The 23,995-nt window shown below is 48.1% G+C and overlaps 1 protein-coding gene and 1 pseudogene across 3 annotated transcripts in view; one reads left to right on the top strand and one right to left on the bottom strand.

Annotated features, from left to right (window-relative positions):
• The first annotated feature begins 2,181 nt into the window (after positions 1-2,181).
• On the top strand, positions 2,182-17,074 carry LOC309658691 (NADH-cytochrome b5 reductase 3 pseudogene; annotated as a pseudogene). Its single transcript has one exon. The product of its transcript is annotated as an NADH-cytochrome b5 reductase 3 pseudogene (transcript).
• The window catches only part of AP1M1 (adaptor related protein complex 1 subunit mu 1), a 30,058-nt gene continuing 22,683 nt past the window's right edge, over positions 16,621-23,995 (bottom strand). For both annotated transcript variants that reach the window (XM_082457516.1, XM_082457517.1), the window contains 4 exons: positions 23,831-23,989; positions 18,396-18,521; positions 17,683-17,758; positions 16,621-17,522 (listed from right to left, as the gene is read on the bottom strand). In XM_082457516.1, coding sequence (XP_082313642.1) covers positions 17,500-17,522; positions 17,683-17,758; positions 18,396-18,521; positions 23,831-23,989 — 384 coding nt within the window. In that variant the 3' untranslated portion in view covers positions 16,621-17,499. The remainder of the gene's footprint in view (positions 17,523-17,682; positions 17,759-18,395; positions 18,522-23,830; positions 23,990-23,995) is intronic.

The following is a 23,995-nucleotide window of genomic DNA, read 5'->3' as shown; positions in this document are numbered from 1 at the left end:
AACAAACAGCCAACAGTATGGCAGTTCCTCAAAAAAATTGAAAATAGATTGCGACAGATGAATGGATGAACAAAACGTGTTATATATGTATGATGGAATATTATTCAACCTTTAAAAGAAAGGAAATTCTGACACCTGCTACAGCAGGGATGAACCTGGAGGACATGATGCTGGGCGAAAGAAGCCAGTCGCAAAAGGACAAATACTGTGTGATCCCACTTATGTGAGGTCCCTAAAGTAGTCAAATTTGTAGAGACAGGAAGTAGAATGGGAGTTGCCAGGGAAGGAGGGAAAAATGGGTAGTTAGTGTTTAATGGGGACAGAGTTTCAGTTTTGCAAGATGAAAAATTCTGGAGATGGACAGTGGTGATGGTTACACAACAGTGTGAAATGACTTAATGCCACTGAACTGCGATCTTAAAAATGGCTAAGATGGTGAATTTTAAGTTATGTGTATTTCACCACAATTTTAAAAAAGGAGCAAACAGCCCGATGATCCCTCCTGGTGGAGCAGCTCTGGGCTCAGACTGCACTAGATGAAGTTACCAGGTTTGTCCCTCTGACTAGAGGACCCCCAAACCATCTGCCTGCCAAGCTCCAGCTCATCCTCAAATGTCCCCTCCTCCAGGCAGCCCTCCTTGATCTCCCAAGTAGATTCTAGCTCTGCTCTTGGGCACCCTCCAGCCCTTTCTCTGGTTCACCCCTGACCTCTCTGAGATGGGGTGTCTGCATCCGGCTCAGTCAAGGGGTGAGGCTGAGCCAATGAGAAGCTGGGGAGTGGGGAGCTCTGCTTTGAGGTTGGGAGAGTGTGGAGGCAGTAGCAGGGGAGAGAGGCTTAGGGGACCAAGACCTTTTGCTCAGTAGGCATTGTTGACTGCCCCTCCCACACCTGCCATGTGCCCCGAGGAGCTCCCAGGGTGGGGGACAGAGCAGGACACACAGTGTGTGGTCAGGACTGGGCAGGGGCTGAGAGGCAGAGAGGGACCTTTGACACCGGCTCAGTGACACTGGAACCTGGCCTGGCCCTGTGGCGGGAGCTGGGGGCCCGGGGGAGAGAGAGGGGCAAAAAGGATTGTCCCTCAAAGGCTGGCCTGGAGAGGGTGCGTGTGTGTTTGTGTGCTGTAGGCACACGTGTACGTGTGTATCTTTCTGTGTATCTGTGTCTGTTGTAGGCGTGTCTCTCTGTGTTGTGTGTCTCTCTGTGTGTCTGTTGTGTGTGTTTCGTGTGTATATCTGTTCACGCTTTGTGTCTCTGCGTGCTTATGCACGCGTGCGTGATGCACCCATGTGTGTGTGCGCGCACGTGCCTATGTGGCATTTTTGAGGAACTGAATCCCCTGCTCGGATGTGTTTGCTGCCCAGAGAGTATGGGAGGCCCCTCCATGCCGTCATCACCGCCACAACCTCCCTACCCCACAGCCCCAGGTCCCCAAGCCTTCTCAGCTCTCTGGCCACACCCCAAATCCGACCTCTTCTCTCCATCACCCAACACCCCAGGCCTCCCCACCTCCCTCCTGCCTGGGTTCTCCTCTCTCCCATCAGCCGCCAGGGGAAGCTGTGAAAACCTAAACCTCTCTGTGGCTCCCCATCCCCTTCTCTGGGGGGTCCTGGTCTTTGTTCTTCTCTCCCTGCCACGCCTGGCTGGCTGCGTCCTGCCCGTCCCAGGCCTCAGCCTCTACACTGAGTTCCCTGGGATGCGTCTCCACCCCATGCCAGGCCGGGGCCTCCCTGCCCTCATGCAGGTCCCGACATGCTGTGGTGGAGATATCTGTTGCCCTTACCTCATGCCTCCAAGGGGAGGGGTTTTGTTTGTGTGGTTCAGTTGCCTCCTTGCATTGAGGACGTGGCCTGGTACTCAGCAGGTTCTCAATAAATATCCGAATGAATGAATGAATGAATGAATGAGGGTGGGAGGAGGGGCTGGAGAGGTCAGAGGAACCAGATGCAGCAGGGACTTGCCTGAGGGCCTGGTCAGGGGACAAATGCTAAGAAGTGGGCCAGACAACACCTAAGAGGGGCAACGCACGGTCTTAGAAGCACGTGGTGTGAGTTGGACAAGAGGCAAGTGCCAGGGCTGGTAGGACATGCAGGACAGCTGGGCGCATCCAGTGGAGATGCAGGGGCTTAGGCTAGGAGGGTGCGGGAGGGGAGGGGAGAAGTGGGGGAGCTGAGGTGCAGGAGGTGGAAAGGGTGGGATCATCGATGATTCATGTGGGGGAGATGAGCCTCGATTTCCCGTTTGTGCTTTGGAATAGCTAGGCTGGCGCTCACTGAGGCAGGAGAGGCCCCCCGGGGTGAGGAGGAGAAGTAGAGTGTTGGGTCCTTCGGGGGATCCCTTAACCCTGTGGCCATTTCCTGGGAGGCAGGAGGACCTGGAGACCTTGTTTCAAGATCAAGCCGAGAAAGAGGATCCACGGAGGGGATGGAGACGAAACAGTGGTAGGAAAACACAGAGGGGGATGGTGGCCCAGGAGCCGAGGGCAGAGGGGGCCGCTCAGAAAGGTGGGTGTGGTCAGCACCCCACTGGTTCCTCAGTGGGGAGCTTGGCACAGAATCCGGTGGGTGCAAAGTCCAATTGCAGTGGGGTTGGAACATGCATGAACCACAGCCCTACCAGCAGGGCTGAAATGGAAAAGTCTGATAACACCAAGTGCTGACGAGGATGTGGAGCAAATGGGACCCTAGCTCACCTCTGTGGGAGGTAAAATGGCACAGCCACCTTGGAAGACTGTTTTGCAGCGTCCACTGAACATAGATCCCCCCTCCCCTATAACCCAGACATTCCACCCACAAGAGATGAAAACATGCAGTAGCCACAGGACCTGGGCACACCCGCTTGGAGAAGCTCTGGACACAAGCTGAACACCCATCGACAGAACTGGCCAAACAAATTGCTGTACGGCGGTGCTGTGGAATAGTATACTGCAAGGAAAAAGGATGGAGGATGTGGGTGAATCTTTCAGGTACGATGATGAGCAAAAGCAGTGAGATCAAAAACTGGACACTCTGTGTGAGTCTGTGTACCTGAAGTTCAAGAACAGACAAAATGAACCAATGGTGTTAGCCAGCAGGATAGTAGTTCCTTCTGGGAGGTGGCACGAGGGAGCCTGCCTGGGGGATGGAGCGGTGTTATGTTATGTGTCAATTTGAACATACACAGAGGTAAAAACGCATCAGGCTACACACCTCAGATCTGAGTATTTGGCACAAATTGCTGTGTGTTATATCTCAATCCAAAGGTGAGTATATACAGTCACAAAAAACAATTTGGGCAGCACTTGAAATACATGAGATTTGGTGGGGTAGGGAGGCTGGGCAGTGATCACTGAAAAGAACTTGCCAGAAATTTCCAGGCATGGTATTCCCAGTTTGGCCAGGAGTCATGGCCTTTTAGTCTTATAAAAACCAGTGAAATTCCTCAAAAAAACTAAACATGGGATTACTGTATGATCCAGGAATTCCACCCTTAGGTATATACCCAAAAGAACTGAAGGCAGGGATGAAGATAGATATTTTTACACCTATGTTTATAGGAGAATTATTCACATTAGCCAAAAGACGAAAACAACACAAGTGTCCATCTACAGAGGAGTGGCTATACAAAATCTGGTAAATCCACCCAATGGAGTATTACTCAGCCATAAAAAGGAATGAAGCACTGATACATGCTACAACATGGATGAATCTTGAAAACATCATGCTGAGTGAAAGCAGCCAGACGCAAAAGACCACACAGCACGTGATTCCATTTACATGAAATGTCCAGAACAGGCAAATCCACAGAGATGGAAAGCAGATTGGTAGTTACCAGGGACTGAGGGAGGGGGATGGGGAGTGACTGCTCATGGGGATGGGTTTCCCTTGAGGTGATGAAAATTTCTGAGATTAGATAGAGGTGGTGGTTGCACAATATTGTGAATGCACTAGATTCCGTGGAATTGCCCACTTCAAAATGGTTATGTAAATTGTTATATGTTATGTGAACTTCACCTCAGCTAAAGAAACAAGAGTGAATTGGCGACACCAGGGCCTTGCACCTTCTAAAAGGATCTTGGCCCCTAGAGAGGGCAACTGAATAGTTCCTACATGGTTGACAACAACCTAGAACTTCCTTTCTTCTAACAAAATGGCATGTAGAAGCCCCATGTGGACATGGAAACAGGCCCAGAGAGGGTCGGGAGTCTGCTCGAGGTCACACAGCAAGGGGAGCCAGTCTGTGGGGCTCGGCTTTGGACTGGGGTTCCCGGCTGAGCTTGAGCAAGGGACAGACCCAGTTCCACATCTGTTGAATGGCTGGAAGGAAGTGGGTGAGGGGTGCCCTGTCTGCTCTCCCCCAGGAGGCCCCCGTCCCGACCCCAGGGGGCAGCACTGGGTGTAGGGGACCTGCCCAGTCCTGGTGCCCTGAGGACTGCTCCAGCCTGTCTTTGGGCCTCAGTTTCCCCATGTGTTCAGGGGGGCTGCAGGGCTCAGGCAGGTACTGGGCCACCTGCTGTGAGCTAAGGTTCCCTGAGTCTGGGAGGGTCAGACTGACTCCTTGGTGGCCCTAACTTGATCCTTTTAGCCAGGACAGGCTGGCCGGTGGGGATCACAGGCACCACCCGAGATCAGGGCCCCCAGTGCCCCTGTCCTCCTTCCAACCATAGTTTCCCTAGCTTCTTCTGGCGGGGGCTGAGAGAGCACAGCTGAGTGATCTGGGAGCATTCGGAACCTGAGAACTTTCTATGACATTTCCGAGCCTCAGTTTCTACATCTGTCACGGTCAGGCTAAATGAGAATCCCCCAGAAAGGATAACATGTGTCTGGGGCACCCCCATGCTCAGAGAGGGCCTGATCTCCCCATCCCCAGGCCTGTCCCGCCCACCTTTCTCTGTGGCCTTGGACCCAAGTCTGCAAGCATTTATTTCTGACCCGTGGGCGCCCCCTGATGGCCATGACTGGCAGAGCCTTGTGGGCATGTCCACAGGTCCCAGTCCCAGCCTAGCACTGCCCTGGACCCTGGGGACACAGCAGTGACAAACCAAACAGGGGACCCTTCCCTTGGGGGGCTTCTAGGCAGATAGGGGACACAGGAAATGTGGAACAAAGAACAATTGTATGTATGGACAAGCTGGCCTGGCTCGGGGAAGACGAGATTTGAATTGAGACGTGAGTGTCAGGAAGGAGGCAGCCGATATGGGTACACGAGGTGGAGGTATCTGCAAGTGCAAAGGCTCCGAGGTGGGAACAAGCTTGGGGCACATAAGTGGGGGTGGCAGGAGCAGAGGGGAGGAGGGCGAGACTGGAGGCCTGAGAGGGGATGAGACCAGACACTCAGGCGAGGAGGGAGGGTTTTACTCTGAGGGCACTGGGAGCTATGGTAGGATTTTGAGTGAGGGTGGGACAAGCTTTATTAACAGTGATCTTGAGCTGTCACAAAAACACTGATGATAATTTAACATGTATGCACCACTGACCAGAAGAAATATAAAACTTGACAATGCAATCAAGGCCCATGGTCTCCAGCTCAGCCCTGGGCGTTCCTCTCCCTGCCCCAGAGGGTACCTCTGTCTAGAATTTGGAGTTAGTCTCTCCCGTATACCAGCGGTCCCCAACCTTTTTGGCACCAGGGACCGGTTTCATGGAAGACAATTTTTCCATGGGCCCGGGGTGTGTGTGGATGGTTTTAGGATGATTCAAGCGCATGACATTTATTGGGCACTTTATTTCTATTATTATTACATTGTAATATATAATGAAATAATTATACAGCTCACCATAATGCAGAATCAGTGGGAGCCCTGAGCTTGTTTTCCTGCAGCTAGATAGATGGCCCCATCTGGGGGTGATGGGAGACAGTGACACCCGAAGTGTGTTGCTTATATCTAGCCTACTCTGTAAGATGCAGCTCCATGGTCACTTGCCACTCACTGATAGGGTTTTGATATGAGTCTGCAAGCAATTGAGTTATTATGGTCTCTGTGCAGTCAAACCTCTCTGCTAATGATAATCTGTATTTGCAGCCACTCCCCAGCGCTAGCGTCACCGCCTCAGCTCCACCTCAGATCATCAGGCACTAGATTCTCATAAGGAGCGCACAACCTAGATCCCTCCCATGCGCAGTTCACAGTAGGATTCTCGCTCCTATGAGAATCTAATGCTGCCCCTGATCTGACAGGAGGCAGAGCTCAGGCGGTAGTGCAAGCGATGGGGAGCGGCTGTAAATACAGATGAAGCTTTGCTCGCTCACCCGCCGCTCACCTCCTGCCGTGCAGCCCGGTTCCTAACAGGTTGGGGACCCCTGCCTTATACGATTTTATATTTTATTATATACTATGTGACCATAGATGTCGAAGTGTTGTTTTATGTGATTTTAAACTTTGTATAAATAAGGGGAGGGGAACATCCTCCTGCAGTTTGCTCATTTCATTAACAAGGTTTATATATTTTTAGCTATTAGTGTTTCAGTTTACTTCTAAACTTTGAAAAACTGAGGTATAACACGTGCACATAAAGTGTTTAGAGTGCATGTCTTCAGTGCACGTGACTTACACATGTGTAAGCAGCACCCAGGTCACAATGTAGAGCTTTCCCATCATTCCAGAAGGTTCCCTCCAATCAGTAGCCTCCTGGTCCCAGCAGCAGCTGCTTTCGCTCGTGCCTGTGATCCGTTCTGTGGTGGCGTGGGGAGAGCCCTTCTGCTTTTTTTGTCGCTGTATAATATTCCATTGTGTGGCTCATCTACACCTTGTGTTTCTAGTCTGGGGCTATCATGTGTCAGGCTGCTGTGAACATCTGAGCCCCTGTCTTTTCATGGCATGTGTGCTCAGTTCTCTTGGGTGAATGCCCAGAGGTGGAACTGTAGAGTCGCAGGCTGGGCAAATGGTCAGCTTTGGTAGAGACCACAGGGTGTAGCTGAGAGATGTGGCTGTGTCAGCATACCCAGCCCTGGGCCATTCACTGAGCGAGCAGAAAATGTGCATGGATAAATTGACAACTGTTCTGCCATCATCCCACCAGCTCCCATTTGGTTATTTCCCATTGTTAGCTCTTACAGAGCTATGGTGAGTGTTCTTGGACCGTTTGTGCTTGTGTGAGGGGTATACAGGGCACTTGTGATGGAATTTGGGCCAGGGCCATAGGGCAATGACATCGTTACTTTAGCCTCTAATTAAAATTCAGCATTTCTGAGGCGGGGCTGTGAAATCATAGGGGGCTTAGGGGGGCATTGATTACTGGCCCTTCCTGCCGGCTGTGTGCCTGTGCCAGAGAAAGCCTTTCCTTCTGTGCTTGTATACTAGGATCTCTGAGAGGGGCGCTTTCTGATGTTTGATGGTAAATGGGAATCGTTTATGATGGGGAAGTAGCTTCCTTCTATCCCTACACCTGTTTCTACTAGAAAAGTCTGCTGTGTCTTAAGCATTCCTTTCCCCAATTTACTGATATGGTTCAGTTTGGTGGTGGGATGAGTTATGTGGATCGAGTGGACACTGTGGAACCCATATCCTTCCTGGAATAAACCTTGCTTAGTCAGAGCATGTTGTAGTATTGACCTGCCGCTCAATTCTGGTTTGCTAATATTTTGTTTAGAAGTTTTGCTTCTAAAGTAAGGCTCATCTACAGTTTCCTTTTTTTTTTCCTATCTTTTTAAAAAAAATTTATTTATTTGTTTGTTTTTATTTTTGGCTGCGTTGGGTCTTTGTTGCTGCACACGGGCTTTCTCTAGTTGTGGCGAGAGGGGGCTACTTTTCGTTGCGGTACGCGGGCTTCTCATTGTCGTGGCTTCTCTTGTTGCAGAGCACGGGCTCTAGGCACGCAGGTTTCAGTAGTTGCGGCACGTGGGCTCAGTAGTTGTGGCTTGCGGGCTCTCGAGCACAGCCTCAGTAGTTGTGGCACACGGGCTTAATTGCTCCACAGCATGTGGGATCTTCCCGGGCCAGGCCTTGAACCTGTGTCCCTTGCATTGGCAGGCGGATTCTTAACCACTGCGCCACCAGGGAAGCCCCTTTTCCCCTATCTTTAACTGGTCTGGGTATTCAAGTGCTGGCTGCTTCAAAGACTGAACTGGGGAGCTTTCCACCATTTTGATTGCCTGGAATTAGAGTCATCTGATTTGTAATACATTAAACTGGGGGGAATTATAATATCGTACTGTAAAGTACATGAAACAGAAATGTACAGTTTAACAGAATTATGAGGCAAACATCTGTGTTACCACCATCCACTCAAGAAACAGAGTACGGACAGCATCGCAACCCACACCCCCTGGTCCTTCTCCTCTCCTCCCCCTCCCCCAGGTAGCCCTGTTCTGACTTAACCTTCATCTTGCTTTTTAGAGTTTTTCCCTTACTCTGGAAGCATCCCTGAAGAATACAGTTTAGTTTAAGCCTGTTTTTGAACTTCATCCCAAAGGAATCACCCTGTTTATGTTGTGTGTCTGAATCACTATCCATTAAGTAGGTCTTGATGCCCAGCTAAGAAAGCCATCCCATCTTATTCTTCTTCAAGATTCTTAATTATTCTTGGCCCTTTGATCTTCCATGTACATTTTAGAATTCGCTTGTCAAGTTCCACAAAAACCTGACTGGGATTTTGATGAGGAATGCATTTAATCTATAATTCAATTTGAGGAGGGTATTAGTTTCTTATTGCTGCGGTAACAAATTACCCCCAAGTTAAAACAACACAAATTTATTAACGTAACAGTTCTGGAGGTCAGAAGTCTGGAATGGGTCGCACCATGCTAAAAGCAAGGTGTCAGCAGGGCTGTATTCCTTCTGGGGGCTCCAGCGGAGACTCTGTCTCCTCACCGTTTCCGGCTTCTAGAGGCTGCCTGTGTCCTTGGCTCACGGCCCCGTCCTCCATCTTCAAAGCCAGCAACAATGGGCTGAGTCCTTCACACACTGCCACTTTCTGGTTCTTCCTCTTCTGTCACTTTCTTCCACATTTAAGGACTATTGTGATTACATTGGGCCCATCCAGGTTATTCAGGGTAATCTCCCTATTAAGGTCAGCTGATTAGCAACCTTAATCCCATTTGCAAACTTAACACCCCTCTGCCATGTAACTTAACATATTCATAGGTTTGGGGGATTAGAATGTGGACGTCTTTGGGGGGCATTTTTCTGCCTACCACAAGGAGTACTGGCATCTTTGATACTGTGACCCTATAATCATGGTATATCTACCCACTAGGTCTTCTCTAATGACCCTCCATAAAGGTCATATACAGGCCTTGTATACTTTTAAAAATTTAATCCTAGGTACTTCATTTTCTTGACACTATTGTCAATAGTTGTAGTCTGCTTAAGAGTTGTTTATTCTTTTAAATCATAAATGAATGTTTAATTTTTTCAAATACTTTACCTGTACCTACCTATTGAAATGATCACATATGTTTTCCTCCCTTACTCCTTTTAAGATAGTGGATTGCTTTTCCAGTATTAACCCAATTTTGCCTTCCCAGGATTTAACCCAATTTAGTCACAACGTTATGTCCTTTCTATACATTGCCAACTCCACCCCCCACCCCACCTCCTGGAATTTTATTTAGGATTTTCACATCTATGGTCATCAGTGAGATTGGTCTATAATTTTCTTGTCTCAGATTGTTTCATGGACATGCTGATTTCCTAAAATGAGTAAGGGAATGTTTCTTATTTTTCTATTCTTTGGGCAGAGTTTGTGAAATTCTTCTTCTTTTTTTTTTTTCTTTAATGTTTGGTAAAACTTTCCCAATAAAGGCATCTGGATCTGGAGTTTTGACTAGTTTAATTTCTTTAGTAGTTATAGAACAATTCAGATTTTTCATTTCTTTTCAGTTTTTTTCCCCTCTAGGAGTTTATCCAAGTTATCTAAAATTTTCAAGTTTGCTGGCATAAAGTTGTTCATAATACCCCTTTATCCAGTACTCCTTGCCCATATGGTATCTTCAGGTGGATTAGAAAAAGACAGTCCTCCTCGAGGTGGATGAAGCTTTGGGCCAGGCACACAGTTTGGTAGACAGAAAGTGGGCTGAGTGTATTTGGGAAGTGCCACTTGCCTTGTTCTCATCTTTTTAATGTTTCAAAAGCTACAGTAATCTTTTTTTTTCTCCCCATTTCCAATAATAGCTATTAGTGCCTTTTTTTCATCTTGCTCAAAATTTCCAGTTTTTCAATTTCATTCATCTTTTAAAATAGCTGACTTGTTGATTCTTTTTATTTGAATGTTTGTTTTCTATTTCCTTCATATCTGCTCTTTATTATTTCCTATCTATACTCAGGTTTATTTTGTTCTTTTCCTAAATTCTGGAGACAGATGCTTAGCTCATCATTTTCAGTCTTTCTTTTATAATATATATTTTATCAATATATATAATGTATTACATATTACATATATGCAACATATATTGCATATATTTTAATATCTAGTATTAATACACTTAAGGCTACAAATTTCCTTCAAAATGCTACTTTAGCTGCATTGCACAAGTTTTTAAATGAAGTATTTTCATTATCTCTCAGTTCAAGATAATTTTCCAAAAATTTAATTATTTCCTAAAAATTAATTTCCCTAAAATTTCCTAAAATATAATTTTCCTAAAATTTCTTCCTTGGTCAATGGGTTATTTAGAACTGGTTTCCAAAAAATGGAGATTTTTCTTATTATTGTTTTAAAATTGATTCCTAACTAAATAACGTTTTGGTAAAGGGACTATTTCCTTCAATCTTGCTTTATAACCCAGTGTGTGCTTCAAAGAAAAATGTATTTTGTAGTTGCTGAATACAATGTTCTACATATACAGGCCCATTAGGTCAAATTTATTAATTGTATAGTTCAAATATTCTGTATCTTTACTGACTTTTTTGGTTTATTTGTTCTATCAACTGCTGAGAGAGATGAATTTAAATTGCTCATTATTACTGTGGATTTAACTATCTCTCCTGGTAGTTGTGTCAAATTTTGCTTTATGTATTTTGAGGCCATGTTATTAGCATCACACAAATTAAAAATATTTTTATCTTCGTGATGAAATGAATCTTTTATTATTATTATATGTCCCGCTTTATCTCCAGCAATGATTTTGCCTTAAAGCATATGTTGTCTAATATTAATATAACCATTCCAGCTTTCTTATGGTATTTCTATGGTTATTTTCCCCATCTGTTATATATTTTTTAAAAATAATTAATTAATTAATTTTATCTTTGGCTGTGTTGGGTCTTCATTGCTGCACATAGGCTTTCTCTGGTTGTGGCGAGCGGGGGCTACTTTTCGTTGCAGTGCACGGGCTCTAGGCTCACGGGCTTCAGTAGTTGCAGCACGCAGGCTCAGTAGTTGTGGCACATGGGCTGTTGCTCCACGGCATGTGGGATCTTCCTGGACCAGGGCTCGAACCCATGTACCCTGCATTGTCAGGCAGATTCTTAACCACTGCACCACCAGGGAAGTCCCCATCCTGTTATTTTTTTAACTTTCTGTATTTTAACGGTTTTTATGTGTCTCTTATAGAGTTGAAATTTTTAAAAATCCAGTTTGACAAACTGACCTTTAGCTGGAGTGTATAGTCCATTTACATTTAATGTAATAATTGATATCACACTTAAATCTAGATTTAAATCTACCCTATTAATTTACTTTTTATTTTTACCCTTTCTATGTTCCTTTTTATCCCCCCTCTGGCCTCTCTGGCCTCCTTTTAGGTTGTCTGTGGCTTTTTAAAAAAATCATTGTCTTCCCTCTGAACATTTGGAAGTTACAATTCTGCTTTTATTATTGTAGTGATTCCTTTAGAAGTTATAATGCATGCTTATCAAAATGCAGATTTCATCAACGTATTTTACTTTTGTCCCACACAATCGTGGACTTGGAACACTTTAACTCCATTTACTCCCTGAGGACTTTTTTTTTTCTGTTGTACATTTTAATTCTATCATTTTTTTTAACTCCAGGAAACATTATTATTGTTTTATGCAACCTATGTTTGTTTAGGTTTTCCCATGTATTTACTCCTTCTTTATTCTTTATTCCTTCTTACATCTTGACCTTCCATCTGGGATCACTTTCTTTTTGCCCAAAGTAATATAATTTAGAATTTTCTTTAGTGTGAGTTGGCTGCTGGCAAACTCTTACGGGCTTTGTCTGAAAAAGTTTTTATTTCAACCTCATTCTTGAAATATTTTTGTTGGGTTGGCAGTTTTCTTTCAGCACATTGAAAATGTCATTTTGCTTTCATCTGGCTTCCTTTATTGCTGATGAAAAGTAGACTGTTTACCTTGTCACACTTTTGAAGTTAATGTGTTTTCCACCCCCAGCTGCTTTACAGATTTGTTGTCTTTTTTTTCTTTATAAATTTTACTGAAGTGTAACATATATATAGAAGAGTGAGCAATCATAAATGCTTGATTAATTTTCAAAAGTGAGAACACTCATGTAACCTGCATCCAGATTAAAAACAAAATCACTGGTATTTTCTAATTTCCTTTACATTTTCTTCTTTAATTATGCATGGTAATTTAGAAGTGTTCTTAAAAACTATATTTGGGCTCAGTGACATGGCGGGGGGGGGGGCAGGCCCAGGGCGTGGCAGTCTTGGTGGTGGCGGCGGAGCTAGAGCAGAGCGGAGCCACCACGGGGGCCCGGCTGAGCACGCTGGGCCACGTGGTCCTCTCCCCAGTCTGGTTCCTGCACAGCCTGCTCATGAAGCTGTTCCAAAGCTCCACCTCAGCCATCACCCTCGAGAACCCGGACATCAAGTACCTGCTGCGGCTGATTGACAAGGAGGTCATCAGCCTTGACACCTGATGGTTCCACTTTGCTCTACCGTCGCCCCAGCACATCCTGGGCCTCCCCGTAGGGCTAGCACATCTACGTCTCGGCTCGAATCGATGGGAACCTGGTCATTCGGCCCTACACGCCCGTCTGCAGTGATGACAAGGGCTTTGTGGACCTGGCCATCAACGTTTACTTCAAAGACACCCACCCCAAGTTTCCCGCTGGAGGGAAGATGTCCCAGTACCTGTAAAGCATGAAGATTGGAGGCACCATTGAGTTCCGAGGCCCAAATGGGCTGCTGGTCTACCAGGGCAAAGGAAAGTTTTCCATCTGTGCGGACAAGAAATCCAACCCTGTCATCAAGACGGTGAAGTCTGTGGGCATGCTTGCGGGAGGAACGGGCATCACCCCAATGCTGCAGGTGATCTGCGCCATCATGAAGGACACGGATGATCACACCGTGTGCCACCTGCGCTTTGCCAACCAGACTGAGAAGGACCTCCTGCTGCGGCCGGAGCTGGAGGAACTGAGGAACGAACATTCTGAGTGCTTCAAGCTCTGGTACATGGTGGACAGAGCCCCTGACGCCTGGGACTACAGCCAGGGCTTCCTGAACGAGGAGATGATCTGGGACCACCTTCCGCCCCTGGAGGAGGAGCCGCTGGTGCTGATGTGCGGACCCCCGTGCATGATCCAGTATGCCTGCCTGCCCAACCTGGACAGCGTGGGCCACCCCAAGGAGCGCTCCTTTGCCTTCTGATGGGCGGGCCCGGGCCGCTGGCTCTGCCCCACACTCACCGTGCCCTGTCCGCACTCACCCCTCCTGCTGTTGTCTGTTAACACCACTCTTCCCCACATCTCCTGCTGCGGCCGGGTTCAGCCTGGCCTGCCCGTGCCTGGGAGGTCGCCCCGCTGGGCTGGTCCCCAAGGGGCCCCTTTGGGAGCAGGGCTCTGTTAGAGGTGGGCCGCTGTCAGCCACCTTTAGGGCAGATTCCTGTCTGGGCCTCACTGGAGATGCCCTTCCCCACCCCCTCTTGGCAGAGGCTGCTGGGTGAGGGGCTGCCTCGATCCCAGGGTACAGAAGGCCCAGCCAGCAGGGAGTTGCGCTCTCCCTGGGGCTGGAGTAGGAGGAGGGGGCTGGCCGAGGGCCCTTCCAAAGCCTCAGCATTTCCCCAAAACACCCAAACATTCGGGCAGCTTTGGAAGCTCCAAGCAGTCAACCTCTGATTGACCAGCTTGGGGTCCCAGGCTGCCAGCCCTGATGGCAGAGCTAAGACGATGTATTTATCCCTCTGTCCCAGACCCCCCTCCTGCTGCCCTCACCCCAGCTGGGGGAGATTTTGAGCAGAGCCTCTTGTCTGAGGGATATTCTCAGTGGCCTGGACGTTGCCTTTAGACTACAGCGTGTCAGCCTCTTGCATATCGGCTTTTTAGAGTCATTTTTATGAGCAAACATAACGTTGAAGTAAAACTGCTAATTTGGAGAAAAAAAAGAAAACTAATTATATTTGTAAATATTTTAAAGAAATTCATTTGTTGTTGAATTCTAACTCAATTCTCTTGAGAATTCCTTACAGAATGTGGACTCTAATACCAAGAATTCTTGGGAATTTGTGAAAAGTGTTTCAGGGTCTAGTACACTTTGTTTTTTTGGCCTGAAGTCTATTTGGTCTGATATTAATATAACTACATGAGGTTTATTTTGGTATTGGTTAGCATTATTTTCCTTTTAACTGTGTTGTGTACTTATATTTCAGGTGTATATTTCACAAACAGGATATAGCTGGATTTTGTATCTTAAACTAGCAGGTTTGCTTCGTTTACATTTATTGTGATTCCTAACATTTGGATTTATTTCTACAATCTTATTTTGTGGTTTCTATGGCACAGTATGAAAAGTTGTGCAGTTTTAAGTGTTATTATTAAAAGATTCTTAGGACACCTTGTATTTATCCCGCTTTTTCATGCTCCTCTCTCCTTTCCTGTTGGTTTGTTAAAATTTTCTTGAAACCGTTTCCCAACCACTGGTTTGGAAGTTATACAAGATATAGCTTTTTTAGACTTTAGTCCATCTTCTTCCCAAACAGTATAAAGACCTTGGGAGGTATCGATGCCAACTGCCTATCTATTTTGCAGGATGCTGTCCAGAATTTTAGTTGTACCTTATGTTACTACTCAGACATTACTAACTCATCATTACCACTGCTTTATACAGTCAATGATAGTTTAGATATTCCCAATGTTTTCCAAGCTTTTTCAGCAATCCTCAAGTCTCTTTCCTTCCTCCTGCACTGAATCCTTTTTTTTTTTTTTTTTTTTTTGTTGGCGGTGTTGGGTCTTCGTTGCTGTACACGGGCTTTCTCTAGTTGTGGAGAGCGGGTGGCTACTCTTTGTTGCGGTGCGCAGGCTTCTCATTTTGTGGTGGTTTCTCTTGTTGTCGAGCACGGGCTCTAGGTGCATGGGCTTCAGTAGTTGCAGCACGCAGGATTCAGTAGTTGTGGCGCATGGGCTTAGTTGCTCCGCAGCATGTGGGATCATCCCAGACCAGGGCTCAAACCCGTGTCCCCTGCATTGGCAGGCAGATTCTTAACCACTGAGCCACCAGGGAAGTCCTGAATCTCCTTCTTGTTGTACGCCAAGTTGCTTCGTGAGGGTCTGCTATTGTTAAACTTCTAATTTTGTTCTTTTGCTGGGCACAGAATCGGTCATCACAGATTAGTCATCTTCTCTCAGCAATTTGAGCCTATTCTTTATCTTCTGACTTCCATTCTTGCAGTTGTGAAACCAGCTCTCAGCCTAATTGCTTTTTTCTTTTGTGTGTGTGTTGTGTGTTTTTATCTTCTTTGCATTGCTTTTTATGATCTTCACTGAGTCTCTAATGTTCTGCATTTTGACTGTGATGTTTTTTAGTTTTAGACTTAGGTTTGTTTATCCTGATTTGGGCTCACTGGTTTCCTGAATCTGAGAATGTAAAGATTTTACATTTAAAATGTTTAATTTTGGAATATTCTGGTCATTGTCTCTTTGTATATTGTGGCCCCCCAGGGTCTTCTGGAGGGAGGCCACCAGGGCTTGCTGCAGATGTGGGCATGAGAGTGAGGGGTGGGGCATTAAGGGTACCTGCAAGGGCTTTGGCCTGAGCCCTGGGCCAGGGCAACGTCCTTTACTCCACGCGGTAGAAGGCCAAGATTCCACTCAGGCTGATGCCCACTAGACCTCCAAGGAGGAGCTGGGTGATATGGGAGAGGGAGAAGAAGACACAGCCCTTGAAGGCAAGAGGGTGTGGGCCAGGCAGGGCCACCAGCGTTGGAAGGACAGTGGGTGCAGTGCCTGCAGTGGGAAGACAAGCTCCTCCTGCCCATGTGCCCACCATGATCCCCTCTATGGACCAGGCAGCGGTTCTCAGACTCCAGTGCATGCATGAATCACATGTAGAGCCTGTTAACCGGTCTCCTGGGCCCCATCCTGAGACTCTGCCTCAGCAGGTCAGGGTGGGCCTGTGAACCTGCATTTGTAGTGAGCTCGAAGGGGATGTTGATGTTGCTGGTACCAGGACCACACTCTAAGGAAGACCACTGGGCTGGGGAGGGATGGGGGCAAACTGCTGGTGATCTGAGGATTGGGGGTTGTAACAGTCATCTCAGATGGGAGGGATACATTTTGCTCATGTGCTCTCCTCTGTGTGGCCCCCCTAGAAGGGGTGGCCCTGGTGGCCCAGTGCAATGGCTCTGCCGCCCCACTGCCTGTTCCCGTCTTCCCTGGGGGATGTAGGGGCACTGGGAGCTGGTGACACCACACGGAGCCACACATAGGTTGGCGTGAGCCTGCACCTCCCCCTGGTCATCCAGGGGGAGTCAGCACCACGCTGTATCAGACGGAAGGCAGGCAGCGTGTTTAATTGGCGGAATTTAATGTACTCATGACACAAACACAGACAGGGTTGAAGGGGGTGGTGTCCAAGCACGGATGCGGATGACCCGTGCGCCCCACCCTCCGAGGCCGGGGGCCCTTCCTGGACCCCACCTCCCCTGGTGGGACAAACACTGATGTGGCTGAGTGACAGCATCGTGTGGCACAGGCTGGCCCTGAGAAGGCGCCTCTGTTGAAGCCTATGCGTCCAGGCCAAGGAGCCTCCAAGGAACAGCCATAAGCTGCAGCCTCCGATCAAAGTGCCAGGTTCCGGCCTGATGTGGGAAGGCGACCCAGCGTCAGCCTCGCTGGGGAGGAGGGCGAGGGACGGGGAGGTCCTGTCCTCGCTAAGTGCTGCCTGAGCGCTTCAGGATGAGGGGCAGGAGGCGTGGACAGTGAAGTTCACGTAAACAGCAACGGACCAAGACAAAAATCCAGGAACACTCAATAAACCTACAACATTCAACAGAACGGCAGCAAAACGGTGGCCCTGCCAGCCCGGCCAGACAGTGGTCTGGCGAGCGTTTCCCAATCTTTTTGTGACTAGGAGCTAAACAGCACAGAAGGCTGTATTTGAACTCTGGAGGGAAAGATTTCTTTCCTTCCCTTCAAACTGACTTGGGGGCAAAGAGACGAGACTTCTTGAAGATACGCCTCTTCTGGGAAAGGGACTTGGGAGGTGAGAGTGGTGACGGCACAGCAGGTGCACCTGGAGGAGGAGGGGCCCCTGGGTGGCGCCGGGAGGGTGGCTGGTGTCCAGGGGAGCCCTTCCTTCCGGCAGGCTTGGCAGGTGCTTCCTCCCGGTGCTTCCACCAGGAGCCCCGGTGCCGGGCCGGGAGCGCTGGCCACCATGGCCCCTCACTGGGTCCGGAGCTGGTAATCTAGGAGTGGGGAGGAGGCGTCTGTCGTCTGCTCTGCACCCTGGACCCACCTGCCCCGACCCTGGGGCTGCTCCGTGAGCACCACCCCGGAGACAGCGGCATGCCCACCAGGGACCTTTTCAGCACCCCCCGACCTGCCCCACGGGTGGGCCGCACGCACCTCCGTTCTGAGTGATGTAACGAACCCACGGCAGGGCCTGGTAACCGCTCTTCTCGATGATCTTCAGGTAGCGCACCTGGGGCACAGGTACCGGGGCCCTAAGCATGCACACGCCCCCATCCCCCTTCCTGGTCCCCCCTCCGTCATTCCTCCTGGGGCCGGGCTGTGACCAGGAGGGCGAGGGAGGGGGCAAAGGGCCTTCATCTGTCTGAACCTCTCTGAGGCTGAGGGAGGGTGGAGGTACTTCTAGAAGATGCGGCAAAGAGCCAGATGTGCACTCTCGGGCACAGCCCTCCAGCAGATTCCTGGAGAAGGGGCCCCGTCCAGGGTTCTCGTCCCCATGCAGGTTTTCTGCGGAGGTGCCCAGGAAAACGGGTCCCATGGTGGCAAGTGTGTGGATGCTAGAGGCTCAAACTCTAGTTTTGGGGACTGGATGCGTCTCTGAGCTTGGAGCTCAAGCACAGGTCAGGTCTGGGTAGACAACTGTGGGCCTCTTCCCATTAGGGCCGGGCTGCCCTTGGAGACAGGCAGAGCCGGGGAGCACCGCGGAGCCCCGGGACAAGCCAATTAGCACCCTTTTCTAACTGGTTGCACTGATGTCTGTCACCTGCAGCCCTGTGAGCCTGGACTGACACCTGGTCCCAGTCCCTGTGAGGCCCCCCTGGGCCTGTCCATGTCTGCTCTGGGGCCCTGGCAGCCCTGGCCGCGTGTACCTGGATGCCAGAGGTAGTGAAGTAGGGGATCTCAAACTTGACACTGATCGGGGGCTTGCCTTCCTTGTCCTCCGCCTCCACGCTGGGCAGGCCGAAGTGGGCCCGCATCAGGTACTCCTTGCCGCCCTGGGGGAGAACACCAGGGTGGAGGTGGTCAGGCTGAGGCCCCGGGCAAGCTCAGCCAACGGCTGCCCCTGGAGAATGCCAGGCTGCTGGCTCGGCCACCAAGTCCCTTCCTGTGTGGCCTGCAGTCACCCAGTGCCTTGGCTTCTCCAAAACGCTCATACTTGTCCTCCAGGCCTCACGGGCTGCCCCCACCAGCCCCGCTGGGGAAAACTGTTGAATTCTGAGGATGAAGAGAAAATTTCACAAGTTGCCAGGCACAGAAGCCTAGCTGCTTCAAGGGAAATAAGACCAACAGGCCTTGGGAGGGAAGAACAGAGAGGGAGAGCGAACGCACACAGCGCAGAGGTGGGCTGCCGTGGGACAAGGGCCCTACCTGCCCAGGCCAGAGTCCAGGTGAACACCCCCAGAGCCCAGTGTCAGGAAGGTGTGTGAAAGCAAGAAGGACATGTCAGAATGAAGAAAAGGGAACAGGGAGAGGCAACAAAAATAAGAGACCAAGGTCGGGGGCTGACTGATGAGTTGGCCCTGGGTCTTGCCCCCAAAGGGGGTGGCTCTGGCCCTGGAAGCTGAGCAATGACTCCAGAGATGGGGCTTGGAGCAGGGCCAGGAATGGCTGGAACCCTCCTCTCGGCACGAGGAGTCAGGAGTCCTGGCCTGGCTGTCCAAGCGCCCGGTGAGTCTCACCCAGAACAGCAGGGAGCGGTGGGAAGCACAGCTCTCGTCACACGTGGGACATGGAGGGTTTTGATCCCCAGGCCTCTGGCAACAGGAGTCACTGCCAACCAGAGCTACTTCTGCATGCCTCGGGCAGGCCACAGCAGGGCAGAGCCACGCCTCCCCAGGGCTGAGCTCATGCTCCCCTCCCCGGGATGAAGCGAGTGGTCAGTCTCTGCTCATCAGTGCACGAATGTGGACTCTGCCTGACTCGGTGCTATGTGCTGAGCGAAGATTCTGGGACAACGAGGGGAGAATTATGTGGTCTCAGCAATAAACGAAGCAGGCAGCAAAGGAATAAAATCAGCTCCATCAACCTGTGTATGAAACAATAACGGGACCAAAAATCTGAGCCTTATAAAAACAAAGTGGAGGGACTTCCCTGGTGGCGCAGTGGTTAAGAATCCACCTGCCAATGCAGGGGTCAGAGGTTCGATCCCTGGTCTGGGAAGATCCCACATGCTGTGGAGCAACTAAGCCCGTGCACCACAACTACTGAGCCTGCGCTCTAGAGCCCGCGAGCCACAACTGATGAAGCCTGTGTGCTCTAGGGTCCACGTACCTACATAACTACTGAGCCTGCATGCCGCAACTACTGAAGCCCACGCGCCTAGAGCCCGTGCTCCATAACAAGAGAAGCCATCACAACGAGAAGCCTGCGCACCACAACAAAGAGTAGTCCCCGCTCGCTGCAACTAGAGAAAGCCCGCATGCAGCAATGATGACCCAAACGCAGTTCAAAAAAAAAAAAAAGTTAAGAGTAGTAATTAAAGAAAAAGCAAAGTGGAAAATGAAAGCAAAACAAAATGCAGAGAGGCAGGCCCTCTCTGGGGGGTGGTGGAAGTCTGCAAGCCTACCTTGTGTCAGTCATGTCCATGTAAATGGGTTTACTTCTCCTATTAATGAGAAAGACTTAGAGGTTGGCTCACAGACCAAAACCCAACTCCACACTGTAAAAGCAGAGTGAGAAAGGCTAAACCAGTAGAAAGAATGGGTGAAGGCGTGCCAGCCAAAGTCAAACAAAATAGAGCAGGGCTGCTGCCACAGCAGAGAATTCAGGGCAAAGAATTACAGGTGCAGAGGACGATAGTCCACAATCCTAAAGGCTATTCTTATGATCCATAGGGAGGATACAATAGATAGGAGTATCTATGCACCAAATAACATGGCAGCAACTTTTGTTAAGCAGATGCTACAAAAGAGGAGAAGAGAACCAGAGGAAGGCAGAGCTGGCCCAGCTCTCTGTCTGACTGATGCTGTCATGGCATCATGGCAGACCTCATGGCACATGTGTCAAATTCTCTACCCCAATAACAGAGGCCCTATCTTCTTCTCAACTACATATGGGATATTCACAAACTTTGACCTTCTATTAGTGCACAATGAACACTTCAATAAATTCTAAAAGTAGAAACAGCATGAATAACATTCTCTGGTCTCAAAGCACCAAATTTATAGTGAAGACAAAATGGAAAAAACCCCTTGACCAGGAAATTCAAACAAAACAAAACTAAACAAAAAAACACTCTCCATTCAATTACAGAATTTCTAGATAATATCAAATATTACATGCAAGATCTATGGGCTATACAGCTAAGGCAGGGTTTAGAGGAACATTTGTGGCTTAAATATTCATTTATATCAATACAAATTTTAAAACAAAATAATCAAATTAAAATACATAACTTGAAAACTAGAGCAAAGAAAGGATGAAGAAACTAAAATTAAACACTTATAAAACTGAAAACTATTACAACAAATAAACTAAAAAGTGAATCTGGAAAAAAAATATGCAAACCACCAGGTAACCTTATCAAGGAAAAAAGAAGGCACAAGTACGCAAAATAAGATATAACAAGGGAGAAGTAATTGTCATAAGAGAAGGGGAAAAAAAGACACCAATTTTCTACAACTCTGTGTAGACAAATTTGAAAACCTGGTTAGGGTGGATAATTTTGTAGAAAAATACAATTTACCTAAACTGACTCCAACAGAAATAGAAACTCTAAATGGTCTAATTTCCACAGATGAGTTAGAGAAAGTAACAGAGATACAGATGGTCACCCAGCCAAATTCTACCAATCCTCTCAAGGCGAGATGATCTCAAGGCTACTTAAACTGTTCTGCATCATGGAAAAGGGAGACAAAAAAATAATGAAATGGGTACAATATTGATACCTGATAGAGACTGTACCAAAAAAAAAATCAATCTCAGTTACGAATCTCAATGTAAAAATCCTACATACAATGTTAACCAACAGGATTAATAGCACATTAAAGAGAAAATAGATCATGATCAAGTGGAGCTTGCCAGAATGCATGGATGGTTCAAGATCCATCCTGTATTAATATAGGAACTTACAGACACTGAAGAGGCGTTTGGGTAAATTCGCTGGCCATTTGTGCTAAAAACACAGTAAAGGGGACTTCCCTGGTGGCACAGTGGTTAGGACTCTGCGCTCCCAATGCAGGGTGCCCGGGTTTGATCCCTGGTCAGGGAACTAGATGCCACATGCATGCCGCAACTAACAGTTCGCACGCAGCAACTAAGAGTTCGCATGACACAACTAAGGAGCCCGTGTGCTGCAACTAAGGACCCCGCCTGCCACAACTAAGACCCTGCGCAACCAAATAAAAATAAATAAATATTAAAAAAAAAAAAACAGTAAAGTAGGACTGAAGTGAATTGTAGCCCAAAGCAGCAACACACTTAAGAGGGGAAACCCTGCCAGCTCCAGCTGGGGGCAAAGCCAGGAGGCTGCTCTCTCCACCGCCATTTACAGGCAATGGAGACAGCAAGTGAAGCAGTGAGACGCCAGAAGCCATAAGGTACCCAAGAATGGGAGACGAAAAGGGGAAACTGCATCTGGCTGCAAACAGTATGGAAGAATATCTAAAAACCCATGAGAATTGAAAGAAAAACTACCACAAACAAAAAATTTAGTAAGGTACCAGGACACAAAATTACCATACAAATGTTAGCAACCTGTTGTAAGATATAATGGAAGAGAAGACCCCGTTTACCAAAACATCAACTTAAAAATTATCCTAATGAGAAATATGCAAAACCAGAAGAGATCCTTGGGGTGTCCTGGAGGCAAGGAGTGTTCTGTGGCTTTTATCCGGTTCAGTTGTGTTCACTCTGAGGAAATTCACTGAGTTGTGCACATATCACTTGTTACTTTTCTGCATGTTATATTTAAATAAAAGTACCTTTAAAAACAATGGGCAAGGCCATATGAGGTATATATAAGGTAAGCATTAAAACATTCCCAAAAGGCACAAACGTTAGACTGGGACAAGGCTATTGATAGGATAATTCGGCCTCAAAAAGGTGTTAATCCTTCGCAATTAACTTACAAATTTAGTGCAAACAAACTGATTCTAAAATTTTTAAGAAAAATGAAACAAGCAAGAGTTGCCAGGAAACAGACAAGCAGTGGGGTTGTGGGGAGTTACGACGGTGGGGGTAGGGTTGGCCCTACCAGATGTTAAAACATAAAGTTAAAATGTGGCTTTGCGGCATGGAGAGACAGACAAGAGGATACCCAGAAAGAGACCTAATGCCGCATGAAAATTTGATTTTTGAAAAACACGGCATTTCAAACCGCTGGGGAAAAGATGGGACTTTTTAGTAAATGATGTTAGGAAGCTGGATAGCCATGTGGGAAAAGATAACGTTGGATCTGTATGTCGCCCATTTACCAGACTGTGCTCCAAAAGGACCTAAAGTCTAAGGTGAAAAATACTACTGTCCTCGTTCTAGAAGCAAACATGGGTGAACTGCTTTATAGCCTGGAATGGGGAAGCCTTTCAAATCATGACTTAAATTCCAAACACAATAAAAGAAAAAGACTGAGAAATGTGACTACATTAAACAACAATTAAAAGAAGAAGCAATCAAAAAGGTTACACAGCAAAAAACACCAGAAGCAAAGTCAAAAGACAAACACCAAACACTGAGAAATACCATTTGCAAATGATATCAAAGAAAAGGTACTAATCTTGCCCATGTGTAAACAGCTTTTGGAAACTAAGAAGAAAATGAGCAGACTTGATAGAGAAGTGAGCAAGAGACAGCTACGACAGTTTCCAGAGAAAGAAGCACAAACAGTCCTCTGAGACATGGAAAAGGTGCTCCACCTTGTTCATCATGAGGATGGCAACGGCCACACCCTGAGTCGGCACAGCCGCGTACCCATCTTCCAGTCCCAGGGCACTCTTCCCACAAACCCAGACTCAAGTGCTCCAAATCCTGAACACAAGCCAGGTGGCTCTACCAGCCTGTGGGCCGGGGCAGGAAGTGCTCTACCTTCCTGGAGCTGGTGCTGGATTCCCGTGAGGCTCTGGCCCCAAGGCGGTCTGTTCCCCAGGAGGGAAGCTGAGTTCTAAACAGGAGTGTCAGAGGGAGAAAGAAGGAGGGAGAGAGGGAACCCTGCCGTGACTCTGAAGACAGGCCGGCTCACACACAAGAGGAAGGTGGAGTGCCCCCCTACCCTGGGCCCCGGCCCCGCCCCTGCCCCAGCCAGGCTGAGCCGAGCCGGCCTCTGCCCACGCCTGTCTGGAGGCGGTGCCCCGCCGAGAAGGTTGCTCACCGGGAAGGACTTGATGGACCACACAATCTCACTGTTCTCGGGGACCCACTTGACGCTCCCCACTGTCGTCTTGAACTTGGGTGAGTCGGCATCGTTGGGCACGGGGATGTGGATCTCCACGTTGTTGGCTGTTGACCGCCGCTTGAACTGGCTCTTGGCCTGGAG

The sequence above is a fragment of the Balaenoptera physalus genome (genome assembly GCF_965194825.1).
Source record: "Balaenoptera physalus genome assembly, chromosome: 3".
Classification (NCBI taxonomy): Eukaryota; Metazoa; Chordata; class Mammalia; order Artiodactyla; family Balaenopteridae; genus Balaenoptera; species Balaenoptera physalus.
Note: the sequence above shows the minus strand (reverse complement) of the source record. Positions and strands in the feature narration are given on the sequence as shown.